The sequence below is a fragment of the Carcharhinus amblyrhynchos genome, chromosome 2 (genome assembly GCF_965287045.1).
Source record: "Carcharhinus amblyrhynchos chromosome 2, sCarAmb.v2.hapA, whole genome shotgun sequence".
Taxonomy (NCBI): domain Eukaryota; kingdom Metazoa; phylum Chordata; class Chondrichthyes; order Carcharhiniformes; family Carcharhinidae; genus Carcharhinus; species Carcharhinus amblyrhynchos.
The window spans coordinates 12,363,527-12,380,345 of record NC_137325.1 but is presented as its reverse complement, the minus strand read 5'-3'; the positions used below and the strand labels follow the sequence as shown (position 1 = coordinate 12,380,345).

Below are 16,819 nucleotides of genomic sequence, written 5' to 3'. Positions count from 1 at the left end.
TGTTAATGTACATGGCACAGTGGGTAGCACTGCTGCCTCACAGCTCTAGGGACCCAGATTCGATTTGGGGCTTGGGTGATTGTGTGGAGTTTGCACATTCTCCCTGTGTCTGGGCGCCCCGGTTTCCTCCCACAGTCCACAGATGTGTGGGTTGGGTTGATTGGCCATGCTAAATTGCCCCAAGACTCACTCGCCTGAGGAAGGAGCAGCACTCTGAAAGCTCGTGACATCAAATAAACCTGATGTTGTGAGACTTCTTACTGGGATGTGTAGGGTAGAGGGATTAGGGCCTGGGATGGGATTGTTGTCGGTGCAGACTCAATGAGCCGAATGGCCTCCTTTTGCACAGTAAGAAGTCTCACAACACCAGGTGTTTACCCCAGTTCAACGCAGGCATCCATAGAACCATAGACAGAAAGAGGCCCTTCGGCCCATCGAGTCTGCCCTGAACACAATCCCTCCCAGGCCATACCCCCGTATATTATACCCACTAATCCCTCTAACCTACACATCCCAGGACACTATGGGGCAATTTCTTAGCATGGCCAATCAAGCTAACCCGCACATCTTTGGACTGTGGGAGGAAACCCACGCTCACATGAGGAGAACGTACAAACTCCACATAGACAGTGACCTGAGCTGGGAATCGAACCCAGGAGCTGTGAAGCAGCAGTGCTAACCGCCGTGCTACCGTGCCACCCTACGTCATGACTCCTTCTGCACTGCAGGGTTTCTACACTTGTGACACTAATAAATAAACTTAATTCCAGATTTTTACTGAATTCAAACCCCACTATCTGCTGTGGTGGGATTCGAATCCGGATCCCCAGGACATTAAGCTGAGTTTAGTGATAATCCCACTGTTTGGTACATTTAAAAAAAAAATTCGAAAGCATTAAGAGTGGATTATTTTGTGCATTCTTCTCGATTGACTCCCAAACTCCATGGAAATGAATGGAGGCAGACACACCTCGGTGAATGACTGGGTGAGACAATGTTACATTTCATTGTGTATCTATTCCTGTCCGCTGCTCGGGAAGGTGCAATGACCTAATTTATCTGAGCGCTCGGGTTTGCAAGGCTGCACCGCCCTCTGGCTGCAACAGTGATTTGTTCTTTATTCTTTTTTTGTTAAAAAAAAAGCAGAGAATGAACGAGGAGGGTTTGTGAGTGAGTCAGCAAGCGGGAGAGGCGGATCAGGAAGCGGTGCCTCTGATATTACAAGCGGTGCGGCAGGGCTGAGGGAGAAGGATGTCTGCGGCAGAGGCGGGGGCTGCTGTCCCGACCCTGGCTGTCCACAACTTCAGCGAGAAGTTGGGGGAGCAGACGGTGCATTTTCACCTCTTGCGAATGCAGGGCAGTTTCTTCCTGTGGGTTGGTAGCACCCCGACTCTCTCTAACCTTGCTGTGGCCATGTGCAGCAAATTTGTGAGTAGCCCATCTCCTGATTCCTTGCCCTCCCTCTCCCCCCTCTTCCCCCAAACCCAAATAAAACCAAAGAGATTGATGCTTAAATTGGATTTATCTCCTAGGAGATTAATGTCAGCAGCCATGAGGATTTTTCACAGAGGTTGTTGTGGGTCTTGGAACTAACTCACTCCCCCAAGTGGCCAGAATTAAACTCTGAGTAACTGAGCCCTGCTGAATGGGAGGAAGGGGAAATCCAATTGAGGTATGCAAAATGATAAGAGGTATGGATAAAGTAGACGTGGAGTGGATGCTTCCTGTTTTTGGGGTATTCTAGGACGAGAGGTCATAGTCTTCGGATAAGGGGTTTAAGCAAACTTAAAACAGGGTTGAGGAAAGGGTTGTGAGGCTGTGGAATTTGCTATCCCAAAGTGTGGAGGATGCCAGGACAGTGAGTAAATTTAAAGAGGAGTTAGACAGATTTTTAATTGGTAATGGGTTGAAGGGTTATGGGGAGAAGGCAGGAAAATGGGGATGAGGAGCATATCAGCCACGATCGAATGGCGGAGTGGACTCGATGGACTGAACTGCCTAATTCTGCTCCTATATATCTAATGAAAGGGGTGGGGGGGGGGAGAGATTTTTTTATTATTTATTACTGTCACAAGTAGGCTTACAATGAAGTTACTGTAAAATCCCCTAGTCGCCACACTATGTTTGGTTACACAGAGGGAGAATTTAGCACGGCCAATGCACCTAGCCAGCATATCTTTTAGCATGTGAGGGGAAACTGGAGCACCCAGAGGAAACCCACGCAGACACGGGGAGAACGTGCAGACTCCACACAGTGACCTGAGGCCAGGAATAGAACCTGGGTCCCTGGCGCTGTGAGGCAGCAGTGCTAACAAGTTAACTTAAAGAAACATGTCCCCTGGGGAGGGGGGATCTGATTTGCACAAACACTACAAATGTTAAGAAGCAAAATACCAAACTTTCAGGCCCTTTCCCCGGCATCAACGAGTTGCATTCATATAGCGCCTTTGACCAGCAAAACAAACCAAGGTGCTTCCCTGGCAGCACCCCCAAAACACAATTGGGTACCTTGATCGCCAGGCAAGGGGGTCTTAGCGCTAGTGGATGAAGACATTTTAAGGAGCCTCTTGAGGGAAGTGGAGAGATGTAAGGAGAGGATTCCAGAACCACTTTTTGAATTCTTCCAGCATCGCAAGGCTGAATGGCCTCTTTCTGTCCAGTAATTACTTCCTAGCTTAGGAAGCCTGGCAGCTGTGAATGGATGTTTATCAGGAGTGAGGTGGGGGATGATATGAAATTCTGGGAATGTGGGAGAGGCAGGAATCGGAGGAGTATAAATCACTGAAGGGTTGCCAAGGTCGGAGGAAATTTAAGAGAGAAGGGTGGGGGAGGGGCAGACAGTGAATGCCGCAGGGGTCTGGAAACGTGGATAAAATATTTTAAAACTCATCAGAGGAAATTCTTAAAATAAAAACCAGGTTTTCCTCGGATGTTGCCTGGGCTGGAGGATACTTGCAATGAGGAGAGGTTGGATAAACTTGGTTTGTCCTCGTCGCAACCACGGAGGTTGAGGGGTGACCTGATAGAGGTTTACAAGATTGACTGGCATGGACAGAGTGGATAGTCAGATGCTCTTTCCTAGGGTAGAAAAGTCAAGTTCTAGGGGACATAGGTTTAAGGTGCGTGGGGAAAAGCTTAGAGGAGATGTGCGAGGCAAGTAATTTACACAGAGGGTGATGAATGTTTGGAACGCGCTGCCTAGGGAGGCGGTGGGAGCAGGTACAATTGCGGCATTTAGGGGACAATTTGATGAATACGTGAATAGGATGGGAATAGAAGAAAAAATACATAAGGTTTTAGTTTAGGCAGGCATCGTGATCAGGCTTGGGAGGCCGAAGGGCCTGTTCCTCTGCTGTACTTTTCTTTGTTCTTTGTAAACTCCCCCCCACCGAATACAATTGGAAAATGACTTATTCAAGGGTGGTTGCCTAGCAACCATTTCATCCAAGGATTCAGACGGCACAGCAATCTAAGGGAAGCTCGGGCGCTTTGCAACTGTCTGAATAGCTCAAGGATAAACTTGTAGCCATTATGCTTTATAATGCTTACGGTGCAGTGAATGGCTCCTGCTTTTTGTGGGGGTGGATGATGGTGTGTTGTGGAGCTATCGTTGCTGAGGGATGACCAATTGTGCTGTTATTTACTATTTTATTGAGTGTTGTTCACTAGGTTATTAGAAGGAATTGGATGGAGAGTGAGTTACAAATGAAAGAATCATTCAGTTGCAAAAATTGGGTGAACGCTGCAAATAATGTGAAATTTGACATTACATTGTCTAATCTGTGATGTTATCAGGGAGAGGATGGTGGCACAGTGGTAATGTAATTGATGCGGTAATCCAAAGGCCCAGGCTAATGCTCTGGGGACAAGGGTTCAAATCCCACCCATGGCAGCTGGTGGAATTTGAAACTGAAAGTTGGCCATTAGTAATGATTGATTTTTTTTTAAAATCGAATACAGGAATAAGGATGTCTCGCTGCAATTATAAAGGGCCTTGGTGAGACCACACCTAGAGTGTATTGTGCAGTTATGATCTCCTTATCTGAGGAAGGATGTTCTTGTTATACAGGGAGTGCAGTAAAGGTTTACCAGACTGATTCCTGGGATGGCGGGACTGACATACAAGGAGAGGTTGAGTCATTTAGGATTGTATTCACTGGAGTTCAGAGAGATTTGATTTGATTTGTTATTGTCACATGTATTAACATACAATGTTTTTGTATTGTTTCTTGTGTGCTATACAGACAAAGCATACCATTCATAGAGAAGGAAAGGAGAGAGTGTAGAATGTAGTGTTATAGTCATAGCAGTATAGAGAAAGGATGTACTGTAGAGAAAGGATGAAGGGAAATCTCATTGAGACCTATAAAAATTCTAACAGGATTAGACAGAGTAGATACAGGAAGGATGTTCCTGATGATGAAGGAGTCCAGAACCAGGGATCACTTGTCATAGTCTAAAGATACGAGAATGATCTCTGGAATGAAGAGCTTGTTATATGAGGAACGGTTGAAGACTCTGGATTTGTACTTGTTGGAAGCTTAGAAGGATGGGGGTGGGGATCTTATTGAAACTTACAGGATACTGTGAGGCTTGGATAGAGTAAACGGGAAGAGGATGTTTTCACTAGTAGGAAAAACTAGAACCAGAGGGCACAACCTCAGGCTAAAGGGATGAACCTTTAAAACAGAGATGAAGAGGAATTTCTTCAGCCAAGGAGAGGTGAATCTGTGGAACACTTTGCCGCGGAAGGCTGTGGAGGCCAGGTCACTGAGTGTTGCTATGACGGAGATAGATAGGTTCTTGATTAATAAGGGGATCAGGGGTTATGGGGAAAAGACAGGACAGCGGGGATGAGAAAAATATCAGCCATAATTGAATGGCGGAGCAGACTCGATGGGCCGACTGGCCTAATTCTGCTCCTATGTCTTATGATATGGGGTAAACTTTTTGGAACTGAGATGAGGAGACATTTCTTCACCCAGAGCGTGGTAGGCATGTGGAATTTACTACCACAGAAAGTAGTTGAGGCCAAAACATATGTTTTTGAGAAAGAGTTGATATAATTCTGGGGGCGATAGAATATGAGGGGGAAGTGGGATCAGGCTATTGAGTTGGATGATCAGCCATGATCATAATGAATGATGGGGCAGGCTCAACAGGTCAACTCATGTTATTTTAATTCATTTGCGGGACATAGGCGTCATTGGCTGGGCCAGCATTTATTGCCTAATTCCCTAGTTGCCCTTAAACTCAGTGGCTTGCTTTGCCATTTCAGAGTGAGAGTCAACCACATTTCTGTGGCTCTGAAGTCACGTTTAGTAAGTAGTCTCACAACACCAGGTTAAAGCCCGACAGGCTTATTTGGCAGCACAAGCTTTTGGAGCACTGCTCCTTCACCAAGTGAATGAGGACTTGTGTTCACAAACACAGCATTATAAAGACACAAACTCAATTTATAAGATAATGGTTGGAATGTGAGTCTACAGGTAATCAAGTCTTAAAGGTACAGACAATGTGAGTGGAGAGAGCATTAAGCACAGGTTAAAGAGGTGTGTATTGTCAACAGCCGGACAGTTAGTGAGATTTTGCAAGCCCAGGCAAGTCGTGGGGGTTACAGATAGTGTGACATGAACCCAAGATCTCAGTTGAGGCTGTCTTCATGTGTGCAGAACTTGGCTATCAGTTCCTGCTCAGCGATTCTGCCGTGTGTCATGAAGGCCGCCTTGGAGAATGCTTATCCGAAGATCAGAGGCTGAATGCCCATGACTGCTGAAGTGTTCCCTGACTGGAAGGGAGCACCCCTGCCTGATGATTTGCTGCCGACAATGGTCTGTTTGAGGTTGTGTGCTTGTTTGAAGGCAAGAAGTGGGGGTGTGGGGATGGCCTTGGTGAGATGTTCGTCTTCATCAATGACATGTCGAAGGCAGCAAACTACCCAGCCTTCAGGAGAACAGTGACCACGACACCACACAACCCTGCCACAGCAACCTCTGTAAGACGTGCCGGATCATCGACACGGATGCCATCATCTCACGTGAACACCATCCACTAGGTACATGGTACATACTCTTGTGAGTCAGCCAATGTTGCCTACTGATACGCTGCAGGAAAGGATTCCTGAGGCATGGTACATTGGGGAGACCATGCAGACGCTACAACAACAGATCAATGAACACCGCTCGACAATCACCAGGCAGGAGTGTTCTCTTCAACTCGGGGAACACTTCAGCAGTCATGGGCATTCGGCCTCTGGTCTTCAGGTAAGCATTCTCCAAGGCGGCCTTCACAACACACGACAATGCAGAGTCGCTGAGCAGAGACTGATAGCCAAGTTCCGCACACGTGAGGACGGCCTCAACCGGGATCTTGGATTCCGTGTCACACTATCTGTAACCCCCTACGCCTTGCCTGGGCTTGCAAAATCTCACTAACCGTTCTGTCTGGAGACAATACACATCTCTTTAACCTGTGCTTGGCCCTCTCTCCACTCACATTGTCTGTAACTTTAACTCTTGATTACCTGTAAAGACTCGCATTTCAACCATTATCTTGTAAATTGAGTTTATGTCTGTATATGCCCTGTTTGTGAACACAAGTCCTCACTCACCTGATGAAGGAGCAGTGCTCTGAAAGCTTGTGCTGCCAAATAAACCTGTTAGCCTTTAACCTGGTGTTGTGAGACTTCTTACAGTACTTACCCCATTCCAACACCGGCATCTCCACATCATGGTCACACGTAGGTCAGACCATGTAAGGATGGCAGATTTCCTTCCCTAAAGGGACATTAGTGAACCAGATGGGTTTTTCCGACAGTCGGCAATGGTTTCATGGTCACCGGTAGATTCTTCATTCCAGGTTTTTTATTGAATTCTTATTCCACCATCTGTCGTGGCGGGATTTGAACCCAGGTCCCTAGAATATTAGCTGAATTTCTGGATTAATAGTCTAACAATAATACCACTAGGCCACTGCCTCCCACTTCTACTTTCTATGTTTCTACGTAAAATATAACTCTGGGGTTTCGAAGTGAACCATTTACCGTGATGTGTTGAAAGGTGCAAAGTGAGAGGACAACACCTTTTGTGACGGAGAGAAAAGAGGGGAGAATTAGTCTGAGGAGTTTTGGTTTTTGTTGTTCAAATCATCCGTTTGTAAAAGCTGTTTCTTTTAAGAAAATGATTCTTTCCTTTCTGCTCACTGGTGTTTGAGGTTACAAATGGAAGGTTGGTTCACCACTAAGTTTCAGTTTTGTTATATATGGTCATAAGAACATAAGAAATAGGAGCAGGAGTAGGCCATCTAGCCCTTCGAGCCTGCCCCGCCATTCAATAAGATCATGGCTGATCTGTCGTGTCTCAGTTCCACTTTCCCGCCCTCTCCCCATAACCCTTAATCCCCTAGCGTATCAAAAACCCATCAACCCGCGTCTTAAAGATATTTAGTGAGGCAGCCTCCACCACTTCAACGGGCAGAGAATTCCAGAGATTCACCACCCTTTGAGTGAAGAAGTTCCTCCTCAACTTCGTTCTAAACCGCCCCCCCCTTTATCTTGAGGCTGTGCCCCCTAGTCCTACTGTCCTTTCTGAGCGGGAAGAGCCTCTCCACCTCTATCCTATCCATCCCATTCATCATCTTATATGTCTCAATGAGATCTCCCCTCATTCTTCTAAACTCTAACGAGTACAAGCCTAGTTTATTCAGCCTCTCCTCATAGCTCAACCCCCTCAACTCCGGGCTCAACCCCCTCAACTAATGATATCCTGCTGGGGGAGACATTGACCGAGTTTCCTTATTGTTGATTTGCCTTAGTGTGTTGCCAAACATCGATCTGTTCAAAATCCTGATGGTTTTATGGGGTTGACTCAGGATATTGTCATAATATAATTGGCATCCTTCCCTAATAGCTCAGTGGGTAAATCATTTTATGGCGTTGATTCTTAGAGCATGTAGGCCTCCAGTTTAATCCTTGGCCTGTGTTGTGTTAACTGACTCTAGCTGGGTAATGGTAAGAATGCTAGAATTGGTTCAGGGCTCATTTGATCTGCGTGGTTGGCTGGGAGGGGTGGGGGGGGGGGGTGTGGGGGTGGGGAGAGAGGGTGGGTAAAGTATATATTCACATATGTGTGTGATAGGTCTATGTGCTGGAATGATTGAGTCAGCACACTTCACTGTAGTGAGTGAGTGTGGAAATCTCCCTTGGGTTAGATTCACAGATCAAATGCAAAACAATTTGAAGAATCCACTCAGCCATTTCTTGGGAGTGCTGACTCCAAAGGTTTATTTTCCTGGAGGAACATTAGTCGGTTAATGATTTGTGAGTTTGAGCCAGGAGCTGTGTGTCTGCAGTCTGTCTGAATGATCAAACTCTTCTGTTGCCTAACACTCACCTCCAAAAGCCAAGGGATTCAGCCCAGCACCGTGCTGTGTTGCCCCAGGATTCTTCAGTACTGTCGTCGGCACAAATGTACGGAGAACAGAAAATGGACAGAGTTAGGAAGTGTCATTGAATCTGTTCAGGATAATTTCCTAGACCCACATGTTTTCGAGCCAACCAGGGAGCAGGCTGTATTGGTATTGTCTGACAAAATTAGTGACCTCCTGGTGATGGTGTCCCGAGGTAGCAGTGATTATCATTTAATTCAATTTAACAATCAGTTCAAGGGAGAGAAAATTGGGCTTAAGACTAGTATTTCAAACTTAAATAAGGGCAATTAAATAAGCGTGGCAATTAAATAAGCGAGGCACCGTGGTTAGCACTGCTGCCTCACAGTGCCAGGGACCCTGCTTCGATTCCACCCATAAAGCCATGAGATATAGGAGAAGAATAAGGCCATTCAGCCCATTGAGTCTATTCCACCATGCAATCATGGCTGATATGATTTTCATCCCCCTTCGGTGACTGTCTGTGTGGAGTTCGCATGTTCTCCCTGTGTCTGTGTGGGTTTCCTCTGTGCTCCGGTTTCCTCCCACAGTCTGAAGGTGTGCAGATTAGGTGAACTGGCCATGCAAAATTGCTCCTTAGTGTCCCAGGATGTGTAGATTAGGGGGAATTAATGGGGTAAGTGTGTAGGTTTTGGCGATTAAGGTGAGGGGCCTGGGTAAAATGCTGTGTTGGAGGGTCGGTGCAGACTGGATGGGCTGAATGGCCTCTTTCTGCACTGTAGGCATTCTATGAATTATGAGGGCATGAAGGCAGAGTGAACTGATAAATTAGGTGAAGGGATAGGTCATTAAGAAATGCAGTGCCAGACACTGATCTACTTTAGCATTTAAATAAATTTGACAAACCCCCCCCCCCCCCTTTACTAAATTCAGCTGTAATCAGTTTTCAGATTGCATATGCGTGTTGTTACTCAGCTAAATTCCTCATCCAGTTGCAGTGGCGCAGCACTGTGGTTAGCACTGCTGCCTCACAGCGCCAGGGATCCAGGTTTGATTCTCGGCAGGGGTTACTGTCTGTGCCTCTGACCCTTGGTCGGGTGAGTGGTGAGTTCTAAGTGGCGCACAGAACTGACACAGCAATATATACAGTAATGAGAGCAGACACCTGTAAATGTAACACATCAGAAATGTGTTTCTGCATGTTCTCCCCGTGTCTGCGTGGGCTTCCTCCGGGTGCTCTGGCTTCCACCTTCAGTATGAAAGACGTGCTGGTTATTCACATTGGCCGTGCTAAATTCTCCCTCAGCGTACCCGAGCAGGCGCTGGAGCTTGGCGACTGGGGGATTTTCACAGTAACTTCATTGCAGTGTTAACGTACACCTACTTGTGACACTAATAAATAAACCAAAACTTAATTTTCCATTGACTCATCGTCATTTTCCTTGGGGAAAACAGGAATTTAGAACATCCTGATCCAACAATATTCCGTATTTTTCCCAACAGTAAGTTTGTCATTCACCAGCAGTAAATGTGTATCTGTCGTCTGATCATTGGACATTTCTGATGTTACATTTACAGGTGTCTGGTCTCATTGCTGTATATATTGCTGTGTCAGTTCTGCGTACCACTTAGAACTCCCCACTCACCCGACGAAGAGTCAGAGGCCCAAAAGCTAGTGGCTTTTGCTACCAAATAAACCTGTTGGACTTTAACCTGGTGTAGTGAGACTTCTTACTGTGTTTACACCACTTAGAGCTGCAGCCACTTCCAGCTCACCCCGATGTGCTATATCTATAATTGGTGTGATCGGTTGTTGGGTTGCAGTGCAATGATTTTGATAGAAGCGGAATATCAAATATTAGTGAAAGCCAGAATGAAGCACAGGAGCGTAAGGGGGATTGAAGCGTGGCGGTAATGTTTCTGCACCAGGGGCCCAGACAAATGCTCTGGAGACATGGTGGCTGCAGGAGGAATTTAAATTCAATTAATTAATCTAGAATAAGATGCTAGGGGAGGCAATAGCGTAGTGGTATTGCTGCTGGACTAGTATTCCAGATACCCAGGGTAATGTTCTGCGGATCCGAGTTTGAATCCCACCTCGGCAGATCGTGAAATTTAAATTCAATAAAACAATCTGGAATTAAAGTGTACTGTTGACCATGAAACCATTGTCAATTGTTGTAAAAACCCATCTGGTTCACTAATGTCCTTTAGGGAAGGAAATCTGCCATCCTTACCTGGTCTGGCCCACATGATTTACAGCAACGTAGTTGACTCTTAATTACTCCTCAGGGATGGGCAATAAGTGCTGCTTCAGCCAGCGACGCACACATCCCATGAATACATTTTTAAAAAAAGTTGTGTTAATATTGATAATTAAACTACCGGATTGTCATAAAAATTCATTTGGTTCTGCGGTCTTCACTCAGTCTTTAACCTACAGCTGACTGCAGCCCAGAACAATTAATTGCCCTCTGAAATGGTCTAGCAAGCCACATGGTGCATTGTGGGTGAGAGCAAAGCAGTATGGGTGTACCTATGCCACATGGACTGCAGTGAATCAAGAGGGCACCTCACCAGCACCTTCTCAGGGGCAATTAGGGGCGAACACAAGATGTTGTCCTAGCCTGCGACACCCAATCCCATTTCATTTGATTTATTATTGTCAAGTGCACACAGTGAAAAGTATTGTTTCTTGCACACTATTCAGACAAAGCATACCATACAGAGAGAAGGAGAGAGAGTGCAGAATGTAGTGTTACAGTCATAGCCAGGGTGTAGGGAAAGATCAGATTAATGCAAGGTAGGCCCATTCAAAAGTCTGACAGCAGCAGGGAAGAAGCTGTTCTTGAGTCGGTTAGTATGCGACCTCAGAATTTTGTATCTTTTTCCTGATGGAAGAAGGTGGAAGAGAGAGTGTGTCCAGGGTGTGTGGGGCCATTAATTATGCTGGCTGCTTTTCCAAGGCTGCAGGAAGTGTAGACGGAGTCAATGGATGGGAGGCTGGTTTGAGTGATGGACTGGGCTTCGTTCATGACCCTTTGTAGTTTATTGCGATCTTGGATAGAGCAGAAGCCATACCAAGCTGTGATACAAGTGGAAAAAGTGCTTTCTATGATACATCTGTAGAAGTTGGTGAGTGTCGTAGTGAATGTGCCAAATATGCTTAGTCTCCTGAGAAAAGGTTTCCAAGAACAGTTGTGAAGAATGTGGCTGTTTTATGATGTGAAATTTTAAGATAATATTTAAATGTGTGATCAAATTTATTTTATGTAATAGGAAATTACGATGGAGCCCAGTAATATTTGAGTTGAATATAACCTGCTACTGATTTACAGGACTCCATGCCAGTGTCTACATTAATCCTTGGGGATGCCTCTGACACCACACCCAACTCTGTAGCACAAAGACTAGGTAAGATAGTTTCTTAATGCAAAGATGAATGTTTGCAGCTTGTTTTACATCTTAAACTTGGTTTCTGTCATGAGATCATCATTCCAGTTCTGCCACAACTACCCCAACACCCCCTCTACAAAAAATAAAACCTTTGGCAGAATGAATGGATGTCAGATTTACTGTTCAAAGCTTCAGGTTTTGTTGTCTAGTTAGAAAGAATCCTCCTGCCCATTGGGTTAAGGCAGGAAACACGTCACATTCTAGAGCTTTTCTTTGTAATATCTCTGGCCAGGATCGAATTAAGTTTGACATTTATAAGATAGTCACTTCATGCCTCAAGTTCCTAACCTCCGTCTCTCTTGGTGCTTTCTTATCCCTCTCTATTTTGGCAATATCATCAAAGAATGTTCTGTGTTTCCTTTAGTTACTGAGGAGATAGAATTCCTCTTTCATCTTGGTCTTCCCTATTATCTCCACAATGTTGCAGCTAAAGTTTACTGATTCTCTCCTATTCTTGCTCAACTGTGTAGTGACTCATAGAATCCCTAATGCAGAAGGAGGCCATTCGGCCCATCAAATCTGCACCAACTCCAGCAGAGCATCACAGCCAGGCCCTATCCCCATAATCCCATGCAATTACCCTGCTAATCCCCTTAACCTACACATCCTTGGACACTAAAGGGCAACTTAACATAGCAAATGCACCCAACCTGCACATCTTTGGACTGTGGGAGGAAACTGGAACACCCGAAGGAAACCCAGGCAGACACAGGGAGAACGTGCAGACTCCACACACAGTCAATCACGGGTTAATTGAACCCGGGTCCCTGGTGCTGTGAGGCAGCAGTGCTAACCACTGTGTCAACATACAGCCCTTTTCTGGTGTGAATGTGTCAAGGAACAAAAAAAAATACGGCACAGGGATAGGCTCTTTGGCCCTCCAAGCCCGTGTCGATCACGATGCCCTAATTAAACTAAAAAGAAGCATCTGCCCTTACTCAGACTGTATCCCTCTATTTCCTTCCTATTTATGTACCCATCCAGATGCCACTTAAATGTTGCTAAATGTCCTCTGGCAGCGCGTTGCAGGCACACACCACTTTGTGTGAAATCTTCCCTCACATTCTCCCTTAAACTTTCCCCCTCTCACCTTGAACCTGTGCCCTCTTGTAATTGACAGTTGCATGCCGGGAAAAAGCTTCTGCCTATCCATCCTGTCTGTGCCTGTCAGTTTTGTAGACCTCTATCAGGTCTCCTCACAGCCTCCGTCTTTCCAGTGAAAACAATCCTAGTTTATTCAACCTCTCCTCATAGCCAACACCCTCGAGAAAAGGCAACGTTCTGGTGAACCTTCTTTGCGCTCTCTCCAAAGCTTCCACGTCCTCCTGGCAGTGTGGTGACCAGAACTGCACACAGTACTCCAAATGTCGCCTAACCAAGATTTTATTTAGCTGTAACATGATTTCCCAACTCTTATCCTTAATGTCCTGGCCGATGAAGACAAGCGAGCCATATGCCTTCTCAATCACCTTGGCCATCTACGTTGCCACTTATAGGGGACTGTGGACCTGCATGCCCAGATCTGTGTGTGTTAATGTTCCAAAGGGTTCTGCCTTTTACAGGATAATTCACACCTAAATTTGATCCTCTAAAATGCATCACCTCGTATTTGGCTGGATTAAACTCCAATGGGGTGAATTCCAGATATGTGCTCATTCCAACCACTTAGCTGCTTCTCTGTAGTATATTCACAGACTGCACAAGACATACGAGATACTCTTCCCTCACGAACCACAGTATCTGTTGCATTGAGAAGAGTAGGCTTCAGTAAAGACATGTTGAAATTGGAGAGCGGTTATCACAGAATCTGTAGAAGGCAATGCAAATTAGGCAGTAAATCTGCATATTAAAGGATGGCTTTCATATACAATGTTGTGGAAAGAGCAGAAAATATCTGAGTATATTAATGGAAGCAAGTAGGGTCTTTGTGCCTCATTTTTAAACATATGCAGTGCAATGTATTACTCAGAATCCCTACAGTGCAGGAGGCCCTTCAGTCTATCAAGCTTACACCAACAATCCCACCCAGGCCCTATCCCCTAAGATGATTCACCAGGATGTTGCCCATAATCCCACATATTTACCCTGCTAGTTCCCCTTACACTAAGGGCAATTTACCATAGCCAATCAACCTAGCCTGCCCACCGTTGGAGTGTGGGAGGAAACCCAGAGGAAACCTACACAGACGTGGGGTAAACATGCAAACTCCACAGAGAGTCACCCAAGACCAGAATTGAACCTGAGTCCCTGATGCTGTGAGGCAGCAGTACTAACCATTGCTATCCACAATGCATTGTATGTCATTATCAAGGGGAGGCAGTGGTGTAGTGGTATTGTCACTGGGCCAGTAATCCAGAGACCCAGGCTCTGGGGACACGGATCCGAATCCCACCACGCCAGAAGGTGAAATTTGAATTCAATAAAAATCTGGAATTGAAAATCTAATAATGACCATGAAACTGCTGTTGATCTTTGTAAAAACCCTTCTGTTTGCTAATGTCTGCTATTCTGACCTACATGTGACCCCAGAGCCACAGCGATGCATACAGTGCCCTCTGAAGTACTCTCGGTTCAAGGGTAATTAGAGATGGGCAATGAAGGCTGGCCCAGCAAGCCCACATCCCCTGAGTGAATAAAATAAAAAGATTGTTTCAGGAAAAGGAGCAAATTATGTATAATTTAATTCATTTGTGGGACATGGGTGGGACTGGCTAGGCCAGCATTTATTGCCTATCTCTGGTTGCCTTTGAGAAGGTGGTGGTGAGCTGCCTTCTTGAATGACTGCAGTCCACGTGCTGTGGGTTGACCCACAATGCTGTAAGGGAGGGAATTCCAGGATTTTTGACCCAGTGACTGTGAAGGAACGGCCGATTATATTTTCAAATCAGGATGGTGAGTGGCTTGGAGGGGAAGAGCCAAACATCAAACAGTTGAAATGTACAGAAAACTCCTGTTCCAAAACATGTTTTGACTTCACTCTTATTTGTTCCTTTACGTCTCCCACCCAGCGAAGAAGACGGGGAAACAGGTTTTCATCAGTTACAACCTGCCGAGCAGTAACACCAGCTTATCACTGCAGGTGGAGAATCGAATCAAACAAGAAATGGTCACTCATCCAGACAAGTTCTAATTGTCATTATCTATTTTTAAACTTTTTTTTATAAAGACATTATGCTGATTTGTTTAATAAAATGTTATAAAAGTTGCTGCCTTTTCCTTGTTGTGCATTTTATAAATGGTGGGTGGGGGGCGTGGGGGTCAGAGGCTTGGTGATTTCAGTCTGCTCTGTGATCAGCTACTCACTTTATTTGTCCTCATGTTTGCACTTTCTATTTAGTGTGTGTGAGCTGGTTAGTTAACAGTGCAATGAAGTTACTGTGAAAATCCCCTAGTTGCCACACTCCAGCGCCTGTTCGGGTACATCGAGGGAGAATTTAGCTTGGCCAATTCACCTAACCTGCACATTTTAGGACTGTGGGAGGAAACCCATGCAGACACAGGGAGAACGTGCAGACTCCACACAGACAGTGACCCAAGCCGGGAGTCGAGCCTGGGTCCCTGGTGCTGTGAGGCAGCAGTGCTAACCACTGTGCTGCCTTAGCCGAGGTGCTTCCCCTTCTCACTGAGATCACGGGTAGATTGGTTTCTGATAGACAAGGGAATTAAGGGTTATGGCGAGAAAGCGGGAAAGTGGAACTGATCCACTTCAGATCAGCCATGATCTTATTGAATGGCGGGGCAGGCTCGAAAGGCTAGATGGCCGACTCCTGCTCCTATTTCTTTTGTTCTTATGAGATAGCATCCCACTGCAATGCTTGCCAAAATGGATTAATTCAGTATGGGCTGCAGCAGAGACTTTCCAATTCTGTGTGATTCCCCAGCACTAAGTGAGGTGTTAGAAGGCTGAAATATACATTAACTCTGTACTCCAAGCAAAGGTGTGTGCTCCAACCGTAAGAACTAGGAGCAGGAGTAGACAATTTAGCCTCTCGAGCCTGCTCCATGATTCAATACAATCATGGCTGCTCTCATCTTGGCCTCATCTCCACTCGTCTGCCTGCTCCCCCTATTTCATCCTGCTACTAATTAAACTCTTAACTCCTCCTCAGGTTTGTTTAGTGCCCTGGGGTCCTCTGCACTCTGAGAGAATGTCACAGATTCAGAACCCCTTTAGTGAATTCCTCCTTATTTCTGCTTTAGATTTGCCACCCCCTTACCCAAAACTATGACCTCTCATTCTTGAATGTCCAACCAGGGGAAATCTACCTGATTTACATCTACCCTGTCAATCCCCTTCAGCATCTTATACACCTCAACTAGATCTTTACTCATTCTTCTATCCAGGGCGTATAGGCCTAAACTGTTCCATCTTTTCATAAAACAAGTCCTTCATCCCTAGACTCAATTTAGTGAACCTTCTCCAAGCCGCCTCCAAAACATTTACATCTTCCTCAAGTAAGGGGATCAAAATTGTGCACAGTACTCCAGATGTGGTCTCACTAATGCTCTGTACGATTGCAACAACTCTTCCCCATTTTTATGTTCAATTCCATTAGCAATGAATGCCAAAATTCCATTTGTTTTCCTTATTATCTGCTGCACCTGCACACTAACTTCCTGTGATTCATGCAAGAGGACACCCAGATCCCTCTGCACCAAAGCATTTTGAAGTTTCTCTTCATTTAGATAATAAGTTGTCTTTTTATTCCTCTGACTAAAATGGATAACACTTAGGCACATTAAATCTCATTTGCCATATCTTGGCCCATTGATCTAACCTGTCTGTATCCATTTGTAAATGTTTTATTTCTCCAGTGCAACTTACTATCCCACTTATTTTAGTGTCATCTGCAAATTTGGCTATACTGCTTTTTATCCCTGCATAGAATCCCTACAGTGCAGAAGGAGGCCATTTGGTCCATGACATCTGCACTGACCACTAACCCACCTAGGCCCTAGCCCCATAATCTCTATTTAC

The 16,819-nt window shown here is 45.4% G+C and overlaps 1 protein-coding gene across 1 annotated transcript; it reads left to right on the top strand.

Annotated features, from left to right (window-relative positions):
• Positions 1-1,194: 1,194 nt before the first annotated feature.
• psmg4 (proteasome (prosome, macropain) assembly chaperone 4) lies at positions 1,195-15,046 on the top strand. Its single transcript, XM_080215293.1, has 3 exons — positions 1,195-1,428; positions 11,724-11,799; positions 14,850-15,046. The coding sequence occupies exons 1-3, from the start codon at positions 1,252-1,254 to the stop codon at positions 14,969-14,971; spliced, it is 375 nt and encodes a 124-aa protein (XP_080071419.1). The 5' UTR covers positions 1,195-1,251; the 3' UTR covers positions 14,972-15,046.
• Positions 15,047-16,819: the final 1,773 nt, after the last annotated feature.